This window comes from Sphaeramia orbicularis, chromosome 19 (genome assembly GCF_902148855.1).
Source record: "Sphaeramia orbicularis chromosome 19, fSphaOr1.1, whole genome shotgun sequence".
Taxonomy (NCBI): domain Eukaryota; kingdom Metazoa; phylum Chordata; class Actinopteri; order Kurtiformes; family Apogonidae; genus Sphaeramia; species Sphaeramia orbicularis.
The window spans coordinates 7,558,595-7,577,445 of record NC_043975.1 but is presented as its reverse complement, the minus strand read 5'-3'; the positions used below and the strand labels follow the sequence as shown (position 1 = coordinate 7,577,445).

General features: G+C 32.8%; 1 protein-coding gene across 1 annotated transcript in view; it reads right to left on the bottom strand.

Moving 5' to 3' along the window:
- Positions 1-7,267: 7,267 nt before the first annotated feature.
- The window catches only part of LOC115410460 (matrix metallopeptidase-21-like), a 34,771-nt gene continuing 23,187 nt past the window's right edge, over positions 7,268-18,851 (bottom strand). Inside the window, exons 6-8 of the mRNA XM_030122115.1 lie at positions 15,196-15,453; positions 12,465-12,637; positions 7,268-7,591 (exon numbers count right to left, since the gene is read on the bottom strand). Of these exons, the coding sequence (XP_029977975.1) occupies positions 7,268-7,591; positions 12,465-12,637; positions 15,196-15,453 (755 nt within the window). The remainder of the gene's footprint in view (positions 7,592-12,464; positions 12,638-15,195; positions 15,454-18,851) is intronic.

The window sequence follows — 18,851 nt, the reverse complement described above, 5'->3', positions numbered from 1 at the left end:
CTCAATTTCCTGAGGGTTTTGCCCAAAGCATCAATAAAGTTCTGCCTAACCTAATATAATATAATCTAAACTAATCTAAAGTAATCTAATTAAATCTAACCTAATCTAATTTTACCTAATCAATTTAATCTAAGATCATGTAACCTAATCTAAACTAATCCAATTAAATCTAACCTAATCTAATTTTACCTAATCTAATTTAATCTAAGATAATGTAACCTAATCTAAAGTAATCTAATTAAATCTAACCTAATCTAATTTTACCTAATCAATTTAATCTAAGATCATGTAACCTAATCTAAACTAATCCAATTAAATCTAACCTAATCTAATTTTACCTAATCTAATTTAATCTAAGATAATGTAACCTAATCTAAAGTAATCCAATTAAACCTAACCTAATCTAATTTTACCTAATCTAATTCAATCTAAAATAATGTAACCTAAACTAATCCAATTAAATCTAACCTAATCTAATTTTACCTAATCTAATTTAATCTAGGATAATGTAACCTAATCTAAACTAATCCAATTAAATCTAACCTAATGTAATTTTACCTAATCTAATTGAATCTAAAATAATGTAACCTAATCTAAACTAATCCAATTAAACCTAACCTAATCTAATTTTACCTAATCTAATTCAATCTAAGATAATGTAACCTAAACTAATCCAATTAAATCTAACCTAATCTAATTTTACCTAATCTAATTTAATCTAAGATAATGTAACCTAATCTAAACTAATCCAATTAAATCTCACCTAATCTAATTTTACCTAATCTAATTTAATCTAAGATAATGTAACCTAATCTAAACTAATCCAATTAAACCTAACCTAATCTAATTTTACCTAATCTAATTCAATCTAAGATAATGTAACCTAAACTAATCCAATTAAATCTCACCTAATCTAATTTTACCTAATCTAATTTAATCTAAGATAATGTAACCTAATCTAAACTAATCCAATTAAATCTAACCTAATCTAATTTTACCTAAAACAATGTAATTTAAACTAATCCAATTAAATCTAATTTAATGTAATTTTACCTAATCTAATTTAATCTAAGACAATGTAACCTAAACTAATCCAATTAAATCTAACCTAATCTAATTTTACCTAACCTAATTTAATCTAAAATAATCTAATCTAAAATTCAGGGGTCACATACAACATGATCTCAGCTAAAATCCTAGCATAATAACCTATAAATAAATAAATGACTCAAAATTTTCTTCTGGATTTTATCTGATGAAAATATTACATTATGTCTCTAAATGACAACTCCAATTGTTTCTCTTTGTTTTAGTGCACAAACCCCCCCCCCATTAAATTCTGGAAATATTTACATTAAACTTTGGTTTAACAATAATACGAACCTGAAATGTCTTCAGAGAATTAAATGTAATTTTACCAATATTTTACCTGTTACTAATTTTTTTTTATGTATTTGTACTTGTTTTATAAGTTGTAATGTACATGTCTAAATGATAAACTGAGGCATAATATTGTTAAAATTGCGCTTATTTTTACCTCCGCCAAGGAGGTTATGTTTTTGCCAGGGTTTGTTTGTTTGTCTGTCCGTTAGTGTGCAACATAACTCAAAAAGTTATGGACAGATTTGGATGAAATTTTCAGGGTTTGTTGGAAATGGGATAAGGAAGAAATGATTAAATTTTGGTGGTGATCGGGGGTGGGGGGGGCCCACGGGGGGGGGCCACTGATCAGCCTTGGCGGAGGTCTGCGCTCTTCAAGTGCTTCTAGTTTGTTTGTTTGTTTGTTTGTCTGTCCGTTAGTGTGCAACATAACTCAAAAAGTTATGGACAGATTTTGATTAAATGTTCAGGGTTTGTTGAAAATGGGATAAGGAAGAAATGATTAAATTTTGGTGGTGATCGGGGGTGGGGGGGCCCACGGGGGGGCCCATTTCCAACAAACCCTGAAAATTTCATCAAAATCTCTCCATAACTTTTTGAGTTATGTTGCACACTAACGGACAGACAAACAGACAGACAAACAAACAAACAAACCATGGCAAAAGCATAACCTCCTTGGCGTGGGGGGGGCCCACAGGGGGGGCCACTGATCAGCCTTGGCGGAGGTCTGCGCTCTCCGAGTGCTTCTAGTTCTTAATACATTTCAGGTTGTTCATGTTATTCAGATTTTTGAGGAAACTTTGTAGATGTAAACATTTTCATGATATAATTTTACTTTTTTCACTGTTATTTTACTGGTCCAGCCCATTTCAGATCCTACTGGGCTGAATGTGGCCCCTGAACTAAACTGACTTTGACACCCCTGGTTTACAGTTATTTAACGCCGGCACATTGAATCTGATTTGCATCTCACGGAATTGTATGTTTTTCTTTCCCCCCCTCTCTGAAGCGTTTCCCATTTGTGTCGACTGTAACAAACTCCATCTGCTGATCATCAGGATGTGATCAAACACTCTCAGCAACCCAGTGGATCTTGTGGTGAAGCCGTTGGAAAACATTTCTGACAGTATAATTATTGCTTACACAACCATAATTGCTGGTATTTTACTGTATGAATTTCCCGTCCAACGATTAATGATGTTTTCTATTGTTTTTCATGCTCACAAACACTCAGACTGACCAATTTCTTTGTAAAATTCATGCCATTTGTTTTGCGGGCATTTGAATCACTATTAAAGACAATAAATGCACAAAAACTCTGGCTTTAATTTTCTTCCTAAAACATTTAACAGGTTTTTTTTATTCATTTTGTTGCTAATTCTTGTGCTCATTGCAGCAGCCTCGTCCGATTGTATTTTCTAACAGATGTTTTACAAAAGAAAAGTGCTATTGTTTAGAAATGTACAGTATGAATGAGGTTGATTCTGTTCTATTTAATATGTGTAGAGTCAAAATGGAATGCAAAAAAAGGGAGAAATTTACAGATGATGTGCACGGTTTGGTTCAAATCCACGCTTTTAATCATTTTTAATAAATGCATGATAGTGGAGATTCTGTTACTTCTATTACACAGCCCAAGTTTAATAATTTTTGTGTTTTTTGTTTTTTTATGTAAATAGCTCAGTCGTACAACAAATGTATCTGTGGTCTTAGTAAAACAAAGCTCCTGCAATAAAACAGCCACCAGTGACCAAAAGCATCTACTGATTTAAAATGTGTAATAGCTTTTAAACTATTAATCCTATCCATACATGTAAATAATTGGTGTAAAATACAGTTTGTCATCTGTTCATGGTCATCAGATATGACCCATTTGGACGTTCAGAGGCTTCGTAGTTACCATGGAAACGCGGTCATCTTCTACAACATTGATTCACCAGTAAAACCCATGGAGTTGGATCAATGATAGTGGAAGGAAATACTAATTTTTATGTTTTCATTGGGGTTTGTTTGTCTGTCTGTTAGCAAGATTATTCACAAAGTTAGGGAATTTTTCAGGAAATGTTGATACTAGCACAAGGAACAAATTGTTAAATTTTGGTGGTGCCCGGGGGGGCAAGTTATTAAACTTGTCGTCCAGGATCATAACAGCAGAATGGTAGTCTGGCTGCTATCTGGTGCAATTATGCTATGAAGCTAACGATATGGGAAAATACCGGATTTTCACTAAAAACGCAAAAAAAAAAAAAAAGTGGAAAGTGAAAAAAAAAGCATTTTATTTATCTATTTTTTTTTTCTATTAAACTTGTATTGTCCAGCATCATAACAGCAGAATGGTAGTCTGGCTGCCTTCTGGTGCAATTATGCTATGAAGCTAACGATATGGGAAAATACCGGATTTTCACTAAAAACGCAAAAAAAAAAAAAAAAGTGGAAAGTGAAAAAAAAAGCATTTTATTTATCTATTTTTTTTTTTCTATTAAACTTGTATTGTCCAGCATCATAACAGCAGAATGGTAGTCTGGCTGCCTTCTGGTGCAATTATGCTATGAAGCTAACGATATGGGAAAATATCTGATTTTCACTAAAAACACAAAAAAAAAAAAAAAAAAAAAAGTGAAGAAAAAAAAAAGCATTTTATTTTATTTATCTTTTTTTTTTCTATTAAACTTGTATTGTCCAGCATCATAATAGCAGAATGGTAGTCTGGCTGCCTTCTGGTGCAATTATGCTATGAAGCTAACGATATGGGGAAATATCTGATTTTCACTAAAAACACAAAAAAAAAAAAAAAAAGTGAAAAGTGAAAAAAAAAGCATTTTATTTTATTTATCTATTTTTTTTTTTATTAAACTTGTATTGTCCAGCATCATAATAGCAGAATGGTAGTCTGGCTGCCTTCTGGTGCAATTATGCTATGAAGCTAACGATATGGGGAAATATCTGATTTTCACTAAAAATGCAAAAAAAAAAAAAACAAAAAAAAAAAAAATAGTGAAAAAAAAAAGCTTTTTTTTTTTTTTTCTATTAAACTTGTCTTGTCCAGCATCATAACAGCAGAATGGTAGTCTGGCTGCCTTCTGGTGCAATTATGCTATGAAGCTAACGATATGGGGAAATATCGGATTTTCACAAAAAACGCAAAAAAAAAAAAAAAAAAAAAAGTGAAAAGTGAAAAAAAAAAGCATTTTATTTTATTTATCTATTTTTTTTTCTATTAAACTTGTATTGTCCAGCATCATAATAGCAGAATGGTAGTCTGGCTGCCTTCTGGTGCAATTATGCTATGAAGCTAACGATATGGGGAAATATCTGATTTTCACTAAAAATGCAAAAAAAAAAAAAATAGTGAAAAAAAAAAGCTTTTTTTTTTTTTTCTATTAAACTTGTCTTGTCCAGCATCATAACAGCAGAATGGTAGTCTGGCTGCCTTCTGGTGCAATTATGCTATGAAGCTAACGATATGGGGAAATATCTGATTTTCACTAAAAACACACAAAAAAAAAAAAGTGAAAAGTGAAAAAAAAAGCATTTTATTTTATTTATCTATTTTTTTTTCTATTAAACTTGTATTGTCCAGCATCATAATAGCAGAATGGTAGTCTGGCTGCCTTCTGGTGCAATTATGCTATGAAGCTAACGATATGGGGAAATATCTGATTTTCACTAAAAATGCAAAAAAAAAAAAAAAAAAAAAAAAAAAAATAGTGAAAAAAAAAAGCTTTTTTTTTTTTTTTCTATTAAACTTGTCTTGTCCAGCATCATAACAGCAGAATGGTAGTCTGGCTGCCTTCTGGTGCAATTATGCTATGAAGCTAACGATATGGGGAAATATCGGATTTTCACAAAAAACGCAAAAAAAAAAAAAAAAAAAAAGTGAAAAGTGAAAAAAAAAGCATTTTATTTTATTTATCTATTTTTTTTTCTATTAAACTTGTATTGTCCAGCATCATAATAGCAGAATGGTAGTCTGGCTGCCTTCTGGTGCAATTATGCTATGAAGCTAACGATATGGGGAAATATCTGATTTTCACTAAAAATGCAAAAAAAAAAAAAATAGTGAAAAATAAAAGCATTTTTTTTTTTTTCTATTAAACTTGTCTTGTCCAGCATCATAACAGCAGAATGGTAGTCTGGCTGCCTTCTGGTGCAATTATGCTATGAAGCTAACGATATGGGGAAATATCTGATTTTCACTAAAAACGCAAAAAAAAAAAAAAAGTGAAAAAAAAAAGCATTTTATTTATTTATTTTTTTTTTTCTATTAAACTTGTCTTGTCCAGGATCATAACAGCAGAATGGTAGTCTGGCTGCCTTCTGGTGCAATTATGCTATGAAGCAAACGATATGGGGAAATATCTTATTTTCACTAAAAACGCAAAAAAAAAAAAAAAAAAAAAAAAAAAAAAGGGAAAAAAAAGCATTTTATTTTATTTATCTATTTTTTTTTTTTTATTAAACTTGTCTTGTCCAGCATCATAACAGCAGAATGGTAGTCTGGCTGCCTTCTGGTGCAATTATGCTATGAAGCTAACGATATGGGGAAATATCGGATTTTCACAAAAAACGCAAAAAAAAAAAAAAAAAAAAAGTGAAAAGTGAAAAAAAAAGCATTTTATTTTATTTATCTATTTTTTTTTCTATTAAACTTGTATTGTCCAGCATCATAATAGCAGAATGGTAGTCTGGCTGCCTTCTGGTGCAATTATGCTATGAAGCTAACGATATGGGGAAATATCTGATTTTCACTAAAAATGCAAAAAAAAAAAAAATAGTGAAAAAAAAAAGCATTTTTTTTTTTTTCTATTAAACTTGTCTTGTCCAGCATCATAACAGCAGAATGGTAGTCTGGCTGCCTTCTGGTGCAATTATGCTATGAAGCTAACGATATGGGAAAATATCGGATTTTCACTAAAAACGCAAAAAAAAAAAAAAAAAAAGTGAAAAAAAAAAGCTTTTTTTGTTTTTGTTTTTTTTTTAAACTTGTATTGTCCAGCATCATAACAGCAGAATGGTAGTCTGGCTGCCTTCTGGTGCAATTATGCTATGAAGCTAACGATATGGGGAAATATCTGATTTTCACTAAAAACGCAAAAAAAAAAAAAAAAGTGAAAAAAAAAAGCATTTTATTTATTTATTTTTTTTTTCTATTAAACTTGTCTTGTCCAGGATCATAACAGCAGAATGGTAGTCTGGCTGCCTTCTGGTGCAATTATGCTATGAAGCAAACGATATGGGGAAATATCTTATTTTCACTAAAAACGCAAAAAAAAAAAAAAAAAAAAAAAAAAAGGGAAAAAAAAGCATTTTATTTTATTTATCTATTTTTTTTTTTCTATTAAACTTGTCTTGTCCAGCATCATAACAGCAGAATGGTAGTCTGGCTGCCTTCTGGTGCAATTATGCTATGAAGCTAACGATATGGGAAAATATCTGATTTTCACTAAAAACGCAAAAAAAAAAAAAAATAGTAGAGGATAGAGAAGAATGAGGATAGAGAGAATGTAGAGGATAATATAATCGGTGACTTCAAAAATGTAAATGTACAGAAATAGTCATTTGAAAGTTGCCATAAAAATAGTTCTTGGCGTTAAAAGGCTTAAAATACACGATAATCAACAGCAATTACATTAAATCAGCTCAAAACTTCACATTTATAACAGTAGAATTAATTTTAAAAATATCATATATAGCAGTAAAAAACAGTCGGGGGCCATTTTACTTTGACTTTTCATACTTATTGCACATTTTCCTGATAACAGTGTCCTACATTTACTTAAGTACTTGCAAAAAGTACTTGGCATCAGTACTTTCAAATACCTGTTTTAGTCTAATAATCACTAATATCCTGCCCCTATATTAACTGAATACTAGTAAAACTACTGAGTCATGAATGCACTGGACTGTGCTCGTTCATTCTGAGTGCAGCTGGATGAACGTTGCAGATGTCAAACCACTGCGTGTCCACCTCCTTTCGTGGCAGGAGGCCATTGCGCGGCAGAAACGGCCGCCGCCAACGATCGCGACTCCCCACCACCTGCCAGAAACCCGTGCCCTTGAGTAGAAAGACGGCGTTGTGGGTGTAGGAGAAGTAGGCAGCGTCAACGTTGCCATCTGGATGGTCTCCACTCACCACTGGAGGGAACACGTCTCTGATGCGTTTGGGGAAGCCTCTTGCCAAGCTGTTGGCGCCCACGTCGAAGCCGTACACCTGTTAGAACAGATAATTGTTTTCCTTACGTAGAAATGAATTCAATTATATCTAACAAGTCACAGAGGAAGTCGGGGGAATGTTTGCATGAATACATTCCCTCATAATGGGGAGAAACAATGAATTAGCCTGGGCTTTGGGCCTTTCAAGAATTCTCTAAATGGAGATCTGTTCGATTACCGAGAACCCAAACAGCTGCTGTGGAGACGGAACAGTCTGCAGTCGGATTAACCTGGTGCATGAAGAGTTCACCTGGAGTGTTTATCATCTCTGTGGGTCCGAGGTTCGACTTTCTATAGATTTTACAGCAAGAAATTAACCCATAAAGACCCAAACCTGGGGCGCCGATAGGGGGGGGTAAACATGACAAATTCATGGGGCCCAGCATTTGTGGGGAGTTCATAGAGAAGAACCAAACGAACCAATCCAATGATATTCATCCCAATATAAAACTATATTATTGCATTTGTCATCAGGGTGTGATTTGGTGGGGGTTGGGGGTCAACTCCCCCTCTGGTTTTTACATCCCTACTTCTGATCAATGAATTTCATCTTTGGTGGGGGACAACCAACCAATGTAAATAACAGGCAGGTTGTGACAGTTTTCTTCCACCTATATCCTACATTAGTGGCACTAACGTTCACCTGAACTGAACTGTCGGCAGTCTCAGAATTCATGAACATCCCCATGCACTGGGGCGTTGTAAAAGGAGGGGGGGGGGGGGGGGGGGGGGGTAAATATGACAAATTCATGAGGCCCAGCATTTGTGGGGGGCCCATAGAGCAGTGGAGGGGGTCCAGTGGATACAGGTTAGAAGTTGTGAAAATTTTGTGTAAGGTCCACTGTACAATAATAATAATGGATTAGATTTCTATAGCGCTTTTCTATGAACGCATACTCAAAGCGCGTACAGTGGATCCATTATTCATTCGCTCTCACATCCTCCCTCTGGTGGTGGTCAACTACATCTGTATCCACAGCTGTCCTGGGGCAGACTGAAGGAAGTGTGGCCGCCAATCTGCGCCTACACCCCTCTGACCACCACCAAACATTCACACACATTCATACACCAGTGTGAGTAGCAGCACTGGAGACAAGGAGGGTGAAGTGCCTTGCCCAGGGACCAGTGGCGATTTTTCACAGACTGCAAAGGAAGCTCAGCTTCCCCTAAAATTACGAAAATTAAATGGTTAAATATGTTCGGTTGTGTTGACATTTTATTGACTACAAATGTGTTAGAACACGTTCATCTCACAGACGAGTTCGTTCAGAATCAGCTTTATCACAAATCACAGACTCCATGTTGTTCACTTCTCCTCCATTCCCGTGTCTCTGTTTTCTCATTCCATCTCTGCTCAGTGCATTTGTCCGTAGACTCTCAGCGTCCATGCACTTCAATGGGACTGAGTGGAACTGTTTTTTTCATTGCCTCAAAACTGGACGGTAATTGGATAAATGCCACCATGTTGTCCCGCCCCCGGACGCCCGGCATCTCTGGGGGTGAATGGAGCTGTGGGTGGAGCTCGGCCGGGCTGGACGCCAGAATCCCACGTGCTGATTGGATGATTAGTCGAAAGGCTGAATCCCGTTTGACTGACAGCTAGTTTCAGATCTACTCCTTCACTGACACAGTTCAGTTTAATACCATCGCACATTCTGCTGTGAAATCGAGAGAGAAAACCACTACGAAATTACTCGTTCATTTCTTGCACTGTGAATAAAACACACTCATTGGACTTCCTTGTTTCAATTTAACATAATTTCAGCGTTTTCTTGTTTCAGTTTCATAATTTAATAATTTCTTGTTCGAGTTTAATATCGTTTTGTAGATAGTTAAATCAGTCAAACTGTCGGCTAGGTCGGAGTGAAAGGAGCATCTGTAGTTTAAAAGGCTGAAGTCTTACACCCACAACACACTGGGCCAAGGCCATCTGAGCAGCCCAGCTCTGCTGGACATTCAGAGGACACTGGTCCAGTCCCTGGAAAAGACGCCTACTGGTACGATAAGGTCACTGAGAATTTTCTTAAAAAGGAACGGAGGGCCAAATGTATGTTTAAATAACTTGACAATGTTTTTTGATGTAAGCCGACAATGAGCTTCCCCTGTCTGAAAGACGAGCAGCCGCCACTGACAAGGACACATCAGCACATGGACAGAGCCAGATTCGAACCACTAACCCTTTGGTTATTAGACGACCCGCTCTACCATCTGAGCCATGGCTGCCCCATAGATAATAGAGGAATAGAAGTCGGGAGTCGGACATTGAAAGCATGCCAAGTTTCAGTGTTGTTGTACGCTAGCATAAGTGACGTTATGTATGGACCCTCAAGAAACAACGCTCATGCTTTCATGGGACCCACAGTCAGTAGTGGCGCCCCTGACCCAAACAGACACCAGTGACCAAAACCATCTTCTGATCTGAAATATTTTATACCTGCTGATCCCTGTTGATGTCCAAAAACTAAACTGCAGACTGCCCCCCCCCCCCCCCCCCCCGAGTACAACTTTATTTTTAATTACAGCTTGTGTTTAAGTAATAATCTCAAACTTTATATTTTCTTCAATTTTCTCTGTTTTGATGTAATAATATTTGAATGAACTCAGTTTTTGAGAACATCTACATGATTAGTAAATGAAATCCAGGAAAATAACATTTAATTTAATAAATAATAAATACATCAGAGAATAATATTATAATAAATAATGATAAGTGACTTGGGTAAGGTTTAAATATAATGAAAAAAAAAAAATCTGTTTTAATATAATATCCTTTAATTTACTAGTCAGATAGGTGTTCTTCATAGCCTAGAGTACATTCAAATATAGGAAAATACACAATTTTCACAAACAAATGACCTGTATAATATGATAGTAAATGGAAATAAATTCCTTAAGAGAGTTTATGAGAGAAGAGAAATATTAATTTGGAATTTGGCACAAAAATAGTTCTGGGTTTTAAATGGTTAAAGTGTTAAATAGGCTATAACTGTCATCCTACTAGGAATGTAATGATTACTGGTATAACAATAAAGCGCAGTAAAACTGTCAACAGTTAGTATTACTGTTTAAATTCTAATTATCATGATAACTGTGTTTGATTACCACACTTTTCCGGAGAAAATGCCTATGTAAAGATCTGCTTTTATGTCAAATATTTGAGAATAGTTTTAATTTATCACAATTTTTATTTTATATACCTCATATTTGGAACCAACATTCACTTTTAAAGTCTTTGAAAAGGTTCATTGAGCATCTGTGTGTTATTCATGCAATAAATTATGTACATTTTTCAAATCAAATTTTATAATTTTTTTTGTGTTTTCTAGCCTTTTACATTGATAAAGTAGGTTAAAGTGAAAAAAATAACAGGCAGATGATATAAATGAAGTTGTGCTGAAAAAAAAGACCCCAAACATGGGTATAGTAAACATTTGTTTATATAGTATATAAAGGCAAAATCAAAAGTACTGAAAAACGGCCAAAATAGGCTCAGACCACTAAGGGTTAATATTTGAATGTTTCTGTCAAGAGAAAGTACATTGTGCCAATTACACTGAACAAAAATATAAACGCACCACTTTTGTTTTTGCTCCCATTTGTCATGAGCTGAACTCAAAGATCTAAAACTTTTTCTGTGTACACACAAGGTTTATTTCTCTCAAATATTGTTCACAAATCTGTCTAAATTTGCGTTAGTGAACACTTCTTCTTTGCTGAGATAATCCATCCACCTCACAGGTGTGGCATATCAAGATGCTGATTAGACAGCAGGATTTTTGCACAGGTGTGCCTTAGGCTGGCCACAATAAAAGGCCACTCCAAAATGTGCAGTTTTATCACACAGCACAATACCACAGATGTCACAAGTTTTGAGGGAATATGAAATCGGCATGCTGACTTCAGGAATCTCCACCAGAGCTTCTGCCTGTGAACTGAATGTTCATTTCTCTACCATAAGCCATCTCCAAAGCTGTTTCAGAGAATTCATGAAGAAGACTGTGCGAGGAAAATGGTGGTCACACCAAATACTGACTGGTTTTCTGACCCCCCTGGACCACCCAATACAGTAAAAGTGCACATTTTAGAGTGGCCTTTTATTGTGGCCAGCCTAAGGCACACCTGTGCAATAATCCTGCTGTCTAATCAGCATCTTGAGCTGCCACACCTGTGAGGTGGATGGATTATCTCAGCAAAGGACAAAGGAGAAGTGCTCACTAACACAGATTTAGACAAATTTATGAACAATATTTGAGAGAAATAGGCCTTTTGTGTACATAGAAAAAGTTTTAGATCTTTGCGTTCAGCTCATGAAAAATGGGAGCAAAAACAAAAGTGGTGCGTTTATATTTTTGTTCAGTGTATTTTATTTGTTTTGGGTTTTTTTTTTTTGTTTTTTTCTCAAAATACAACTTGGTTAAATTATTTGTGTGTGTATCAGTACTTTTTGAACATTTTGAGCATAATTTCAACAATACCGCGATAATAATGATAATCGTGATAATTTTGGTCACAATAACCGTGATATGAAATTTTCATATCGTTACATGCCCGACATACTACACAAGCCATTTTGCTGAAAAAAGTCACTATTTCTTCAGTTTTCAATTAAAGATGGGAAAATACATGATCTTCCAGAGGATAATAGTATAATAGAAGGAGATAAATCACTTAAAGGTTAAATAGAGAGACAAATTCATTTGGGAGCTGCCACTAAAGCAACACTGGGTCTTTATGGGTTAATCTTTTCTGCTGACATTTCTCCACCAACCCCTGAGACGCTGGTGTTTCAGATCCTTCTAATAGAACTATTCCTGTGGGTTTCCTGCACCATTTGTCATGTGTAAAAGGGTAGATAAGGACGGCGTTCTCACTAGGCTGTTCTTGAAGAAGTAGATGCGGGACTCCCTTCGGTCGTAAAAGGCTGTGTCGATGGGACTGGGAACCCCCGGGAAACCCTCCGAGATCCGCCTCGGGTAGCGCCGCCCCTCCTGGTCCTGTGTGAAGGCCTGGTCCTGGTCCTGGTTGTACTTCCAGAACTGAGTACCTGTCAACAGAAGCATCACACACTGTAAAAAAAAAAAAAAAAAGCTGTAATTTAACAGAATTTTTACCGTTTATTTTACAGATTTTTCCTGTATTTTTAAGATACAGGAAAATATCAATGAAATGACAAAAATAGACTGTGATTTTACATGTCAAATGTAAAATAACATGAAAAAACTGTCACTGTGAAGAACCATAAAAATTTCCATTTTTTAACCCTTTCATTGCTGAATTATGAGAGCCTTAATCAAGATTTTTTTTCCTGAGTGTTTTATATCCATCTTTACGCATGAAAAAAACACTGTCATTGAACTTCTTTTTTTTTTTTATGAACCTATTTTTCATGGAGTTCAAAAAATGCCCACTCAGCTGGACTCCATGCATTTAATTTTTGAAGCAAAAAAAACATGTATTTACTGATATACTGTGTGAAAACTATGAAATAACTTTTTTTGGTGCTACTAATCTGATGTTTTGTCATTTTAACATACTCTAATTCTAGTCATTACTCATTTTATGGAGATAATATGCCAAAAAAAAAAATGTTTGAAAAAAACTGTTAATTACAGTCTAATAATAATAAGCAATTGATTTACACTCAAACATGTTAGTGCAGATCAGGTTTATCAAGAACAGTAAAATTACAGTAATGGAATGAATGTCAGTGTATGGGATGATCCATTTTGTTGGCTGAGGTGGAACTAAAACAATAAAAACCATAAATATACAAGAGAACAGCTGTAGAATGGCTGTCCACTGTAGTGACCACTATACATGAAAGGGTTAAAAGATTTTATTTATTTATTTATTTATTTATTTATTCCCACAAAAATAGTTAAATACATTTGCAAAAGTATCGTAGTTTCACAAATATTTATTTTCTATTTATGAGATTAAACTGTTAATTTTTTAAAGTTTAATACTGTAAAATAATTATAAAATGAGATAAAATTACTGACAATTAACCGTTAAAGAAGTTTTTGTTCTGTAAGTTTAACAAGACTTGTTTGTTAATTGACAAATATCTTGTGTAATTACAGGAGGTTTCACAACAAAAATGTTGAATAAATGTGTTTTGTGAATGTATAACATGTATAAGCACTGATAAACTGTGCAAATATAGTTTTTATCAGTGGATTGGACAACTTGGTCTCATTGAAATGTATTTATATATTTATTTATTTATAGGTAATTTGATTGCTTTAATGCATGTAAATATTCTTTATTAAACTTTATTATTATTATTATTAACTTTATTAAACTGATCTGCAGTAACATGTTTTGGTGTAAATCAATTGTTAATTGTTATTATTGTTGTTTCATAAGTGTATAAAGCAGGGGTGTCAAACATACGATGATTTGCAAAAAATTACATTCAAGATATTAACAAACTTTTTTTCTTTTTTTTTGCATATCCTCCTGAGACCAAGCAATGCATTTTGTCCTCCATAGGGGACAAAAGTTTGACAGTTTTACTTTAAAAATGCTGTCCATTGCAAAGGATATTCCATTTAAAAAATAAATAAATAAATAAATAAAAAATCAACAAATAAATTAAAAAAAATTTTAAACTGTATCTGAAAAAACTGTTGCATTATGCAGTTTGCTATCAAGACAATTTTTTAATGTAAAAAAAGCTAAAACTGTCATATTCCCGGGTCTCAGGAGGATTTTATCCCCATGAAATGAGTAATAACTAATATTAGAGTATGAGAAAATGTGAGAAAACAGTAGCAATTTAGCAATTAGTGGCATTAAAAATGTTTTTATTTCATAGTTTTCACACAGTTTATCACTTTCTGATGATGTTTAAATAAATGTTTCTTTGCTTCAAAACTTAAATGCATGGTGTCCAGCTGAGTGGACATTTTTGTAACTCCATGAAAAATAGGTTCATAAAAAGAAAAAAAAAAATAAAAAAAACACTTGCATTCTTTTTTTTTCATGCCTAAAGAGGAACAAAAACATTCAAGAAAAAAATATTGACTAGGTTTTCATAAATTCATGCATGAAAGGGTTAAATAAAGCTATGAAACTCTCCTCCACTACAGCGGACATAAATGCATTGCTGGGTCTCAGGAGGATACTGGTACTTTTACTCCAGTGGACCACCTGAGTTTCTGTTTTTACAGGAAACGCAGACCTTTTACAAAAATAATTAAGTCAAAAATGTTGACTTTATGTATTTTAATTACATGTAAATTTTCCATGGAATTTTATTACATAAGTTTAATGTAAAGAGTTGCATTTAATACAATGTTTTTTCTATCATATTGAGTCAATATGAATAAATTAAATACCTTCAGTCAGATTTGCTTTAGTTAATGCAAACTTTTACATAAACTGTGTTTGACTGTGACGCTCAGCCTTTTTATGTGATCTAGAAAATAAAGTTTACTTTAGTTGTTTGGATTCACTTTATACTAAGCATATTCACATTATGTTTGACTTTTTCAGATAAATAAACTTTAAATCTCATATAGTTCAGTTACATTTTACTTTAAAATATTACTTCATGTTTATTAGAGCCAAGAATCATTTTTTTGAGTGCAGCTTCACCTTTGAAGAAGTAGACGTCATCTCTTTTTCTGGACCACACGTGCACATATGCGTCCACTCCACCCGTGGGAATCCCTCTCCATCCGACCTGCAGGGCCACCGGATCTCCATAGCGCGTCCTGTTGTTTCGGTTCTCGTACAGCCAGTACCAGTCGTCTCTCATGAAGTAGGTGTTGAAGCGGATCACCACCTCCCCGTAGGCCGTCCTCTCCTTCCTGATCCAGTCAAACACTGTGTTGAACCTGCCTTTACAGCCTCCTGGAGGGAAATATAAGAGAGTGTAGTTTCACTCATTTGTGTTTCATAAGTGTATAGAGCAGGGGTGTCAAATATACGATGATTGGCCAAAAAAAATTACACTAAAGATATTAACGATTTTAGCTCAGGTTCCACACACACACACACACACACACACACACACCAACATGTTCAAAATTAAAATAATAGCATAATAAGCTATAAATAATGACTCCAAATATTCTTCTTGGTTTAACATGAAAATTTTTTTTAAATATTACATTATGCCTATAAATAAGGACAACCCCAAATTTCTTCTTGGTTTAATGGATAAATAGATAAATACACTTTATTGATCCCATTCTGGGAATTTGCCTTGAAGGGACAGCATTTGACAGGAAAAAAAAAAAAAAAAAAAAAAAGAATAGAATAGAATAGAATAGAATAGAATAGAATAGAATAGAATAGAATAGAACACAAGAGCAAACACACTACACATAATGAACTGGAAGTACAACCAGAACTGGGAAAGAAATCAGGATAATTTAAACAGTAAATAAAATAAAATAAAATAAAATAAAATAAAATAAAATAAAATAAAATAAAATGAAACAGAAAAGAATAAAATAAAACTGAATAAAACTGAAAAAAAAAAAAAAAAAACGGAAAAAAAACAGAATAGAATAGAATAGAATAGAATAGAATAGAATAGAATAGAATAGAATAGAATAGAATACAAGAGCAAACACAGTACACATAATGAACTGGAAGACCAACCAGAACTGGGAAAGAAATCAGGATAATTTAAACAGTAAGGTACAAGAAAATAAAATAAAATAAAATAAATAAAACAGAAAAGAATAAAATAAAACTGAATAAAACGAAAAAAAAAAAAAAAAAAAAACGGAAAAAGAATAGAATAGAATAGAATAGAATAGAATAGAATAGAATAGAATAGAATAGAATAGAATAGAATAGGCTTTATTATCATTTCACCAGTTGTACAACAGAACTGCAGGTGGTCTCTACCAGTGACAGTGCATTTACATCTAAATAACAACACAATAAGATACAAATACATGATATAAAGTGGTGTGCAATCAAAACATGTGCAAATTAGAGATAAACTGCACAAAAAAAGGAGGTAAAAAAAATATAAAAGTAGAATAAAAATGTGCAAATGTAACTGTAAACAGTTTATAAGTAACATTTATAAGTTATTCATTAGTTGTTTTGTTCTAAATCAAAGTATAACATTTGGAGTTGTCATTATTTATAGGTTATTATCCTATTGTTTTACTGGTTCAGCTCAGGTTATTCACTTGTTTTGTGAAAGGATAGTTTGTAAATGTAAATATTTTCATAATTTAAAAGCTATTCATTAGTTTTTTGCTCTAAAACAAAGTGCAAAATGTGAAGTTGTCATTTATAGGTTATTCTGTTATTTTACTGGTTCAGCTCAGGTTATTCACATTTTTTTGTGAAAGGATAGTTTGTAAATGTAAGTATTTTCATTTTTGCACTAAAACAAAGTGTAAAATGTGAAGTTGTCATTATTTATAGGTTATTATCCTGTTATTTTATTGGTTCAGCTCAGGTTATTCATATGTTTTTGTGAAAGGATAGTTTGTCAATGTAAATATTTTCAGAAGTTCTAAGTTATTAAGTTATTCAAAAGCTTTTTTTTTTTTGCACTAAAACAAAGAGAAACATTTGGAGTCGTCATTATTTATAGGCAATTATTTTACTGTTATGACCCATTTGGGATTAAAATGGGCTGAATGTGACCCCTGAACTAAAATGGGTTTGACACCCTGGTTTTGATGATATTTTAATTTATAAGGGTTTTTTTTTTTTTTTTTTTTTACAAAAACAAAGGAAAAACAAAAGTAGGAGTTGTCATTATCTACAGGTTATAATCTTATTTTACTGGTTCAGCTCAAGTTATTCACATTTTTTTGTGAAAGGATAGTTTGTTAATGTTAACATTTTTATAATTTATAAGTTATTCATTAGTTTTTTTGCCCTAAAACAAAGTATAAAATTTGGAGTTGTCATTATTTGTAGGTTATTATCCTAAATATTGTCAGAATTTATAAGTTATTAAGTTATTCATAAGCTTTTTTTGCAATAAAACAAAAGCAAAATGTGGAGTTGTCATTATTTATGGGTTATTATTCTGTTATTTTACTGGTTCAGCTCAGGTTATTCACTTGTTTTTGTGAAAGGATAGTTTGTAAATGTAAATATTTTTAATTTTTGCACTAAAACAACGTGTAAAATGTGAAGTTGTCATTATCTATAGGTTATCATCCTATTATTTTATTGGTTCAGCTCAGGTTATTCACATTTTTTTGTGAAAGGATAGTTTGTAAATGTAAATATTTTCATTTTGCACTAAAACAACTTGTAAAATGTGAAGTTGTCATTATTTATAGGTTATTATCCTGTTATTTTATTGGTTCAGCTCAGGTTATTCACTTGTTTTGTGAAAAGATAGTTTGTAAATGTAAATATTTTCATAATTTATAAGTTATTCATTAGTTTTTTTGCTCTAAAACAAAGTGCAAAATGTGAAGTTGTCATTATTTATGGGTTATCATCCTATTATTTTACTGGTTCAGCTCAGGTTATTCACATTTTTTTGTGAAAGGATAGTTTGTAAATGTAAATATTTTCATTTTTGCACTAAAACAAAGTGTTAAATTTGGAGTTGTCATTATTTCTAGGTTCTTCTCTTATTAATTTACTGTTTCTGCCCATTTGAGTTCAAACTGGGCTGAATGTGACCCCTGAACTAAAATGGGTTTCACACCCCTGGTTTAGATGATATGTTAATTTATAAGGTTTTGTTTTTTTTTTTTTTTTGACAAAAACAAAGTAAAAAAAAGTTGGAGTTGTCATTATCTATAGGTTATAATTTTAGTTTACTGGTTCAGCTCAGGTTATTCACATTTTTTTGTGAAAGGATAGTTTGTAAATGTAAATATTTTCATTTTTGCACTAAAACAACTTGTAAAATGTGAAGTTGTCATTATTTATGGGTTATCATCCTATTATTTTACTGGTTCAGCTCAGGTTATTCACATTTTTTTGTGAAAGGATAGTTTGTAAATGTAAATATTTTCATTTTTGCACTAAAACAAAGTGTTAAATTTGGAGTTGTCATTATTTCTAGGTTCTTCTCTTATTAATTTACTGTTTCTGCCCATTTGAGTTCAAACTGGGCTGAATGTGACCCCTGAACTAAAATGGGTTTCACACCCCTGGTTTAGATGATATGTTAATTTATAAGGTTTTTTTTTTTTTTTTTTTGTTGACAAAAACAAAGTAAAAAAAAAGTTGGAGTTGTCATTATCTATAGGTTATAATTTTAGTTTACTGGTTCAGCTCAGGTTATTCACATTTTTTTGTGAAAG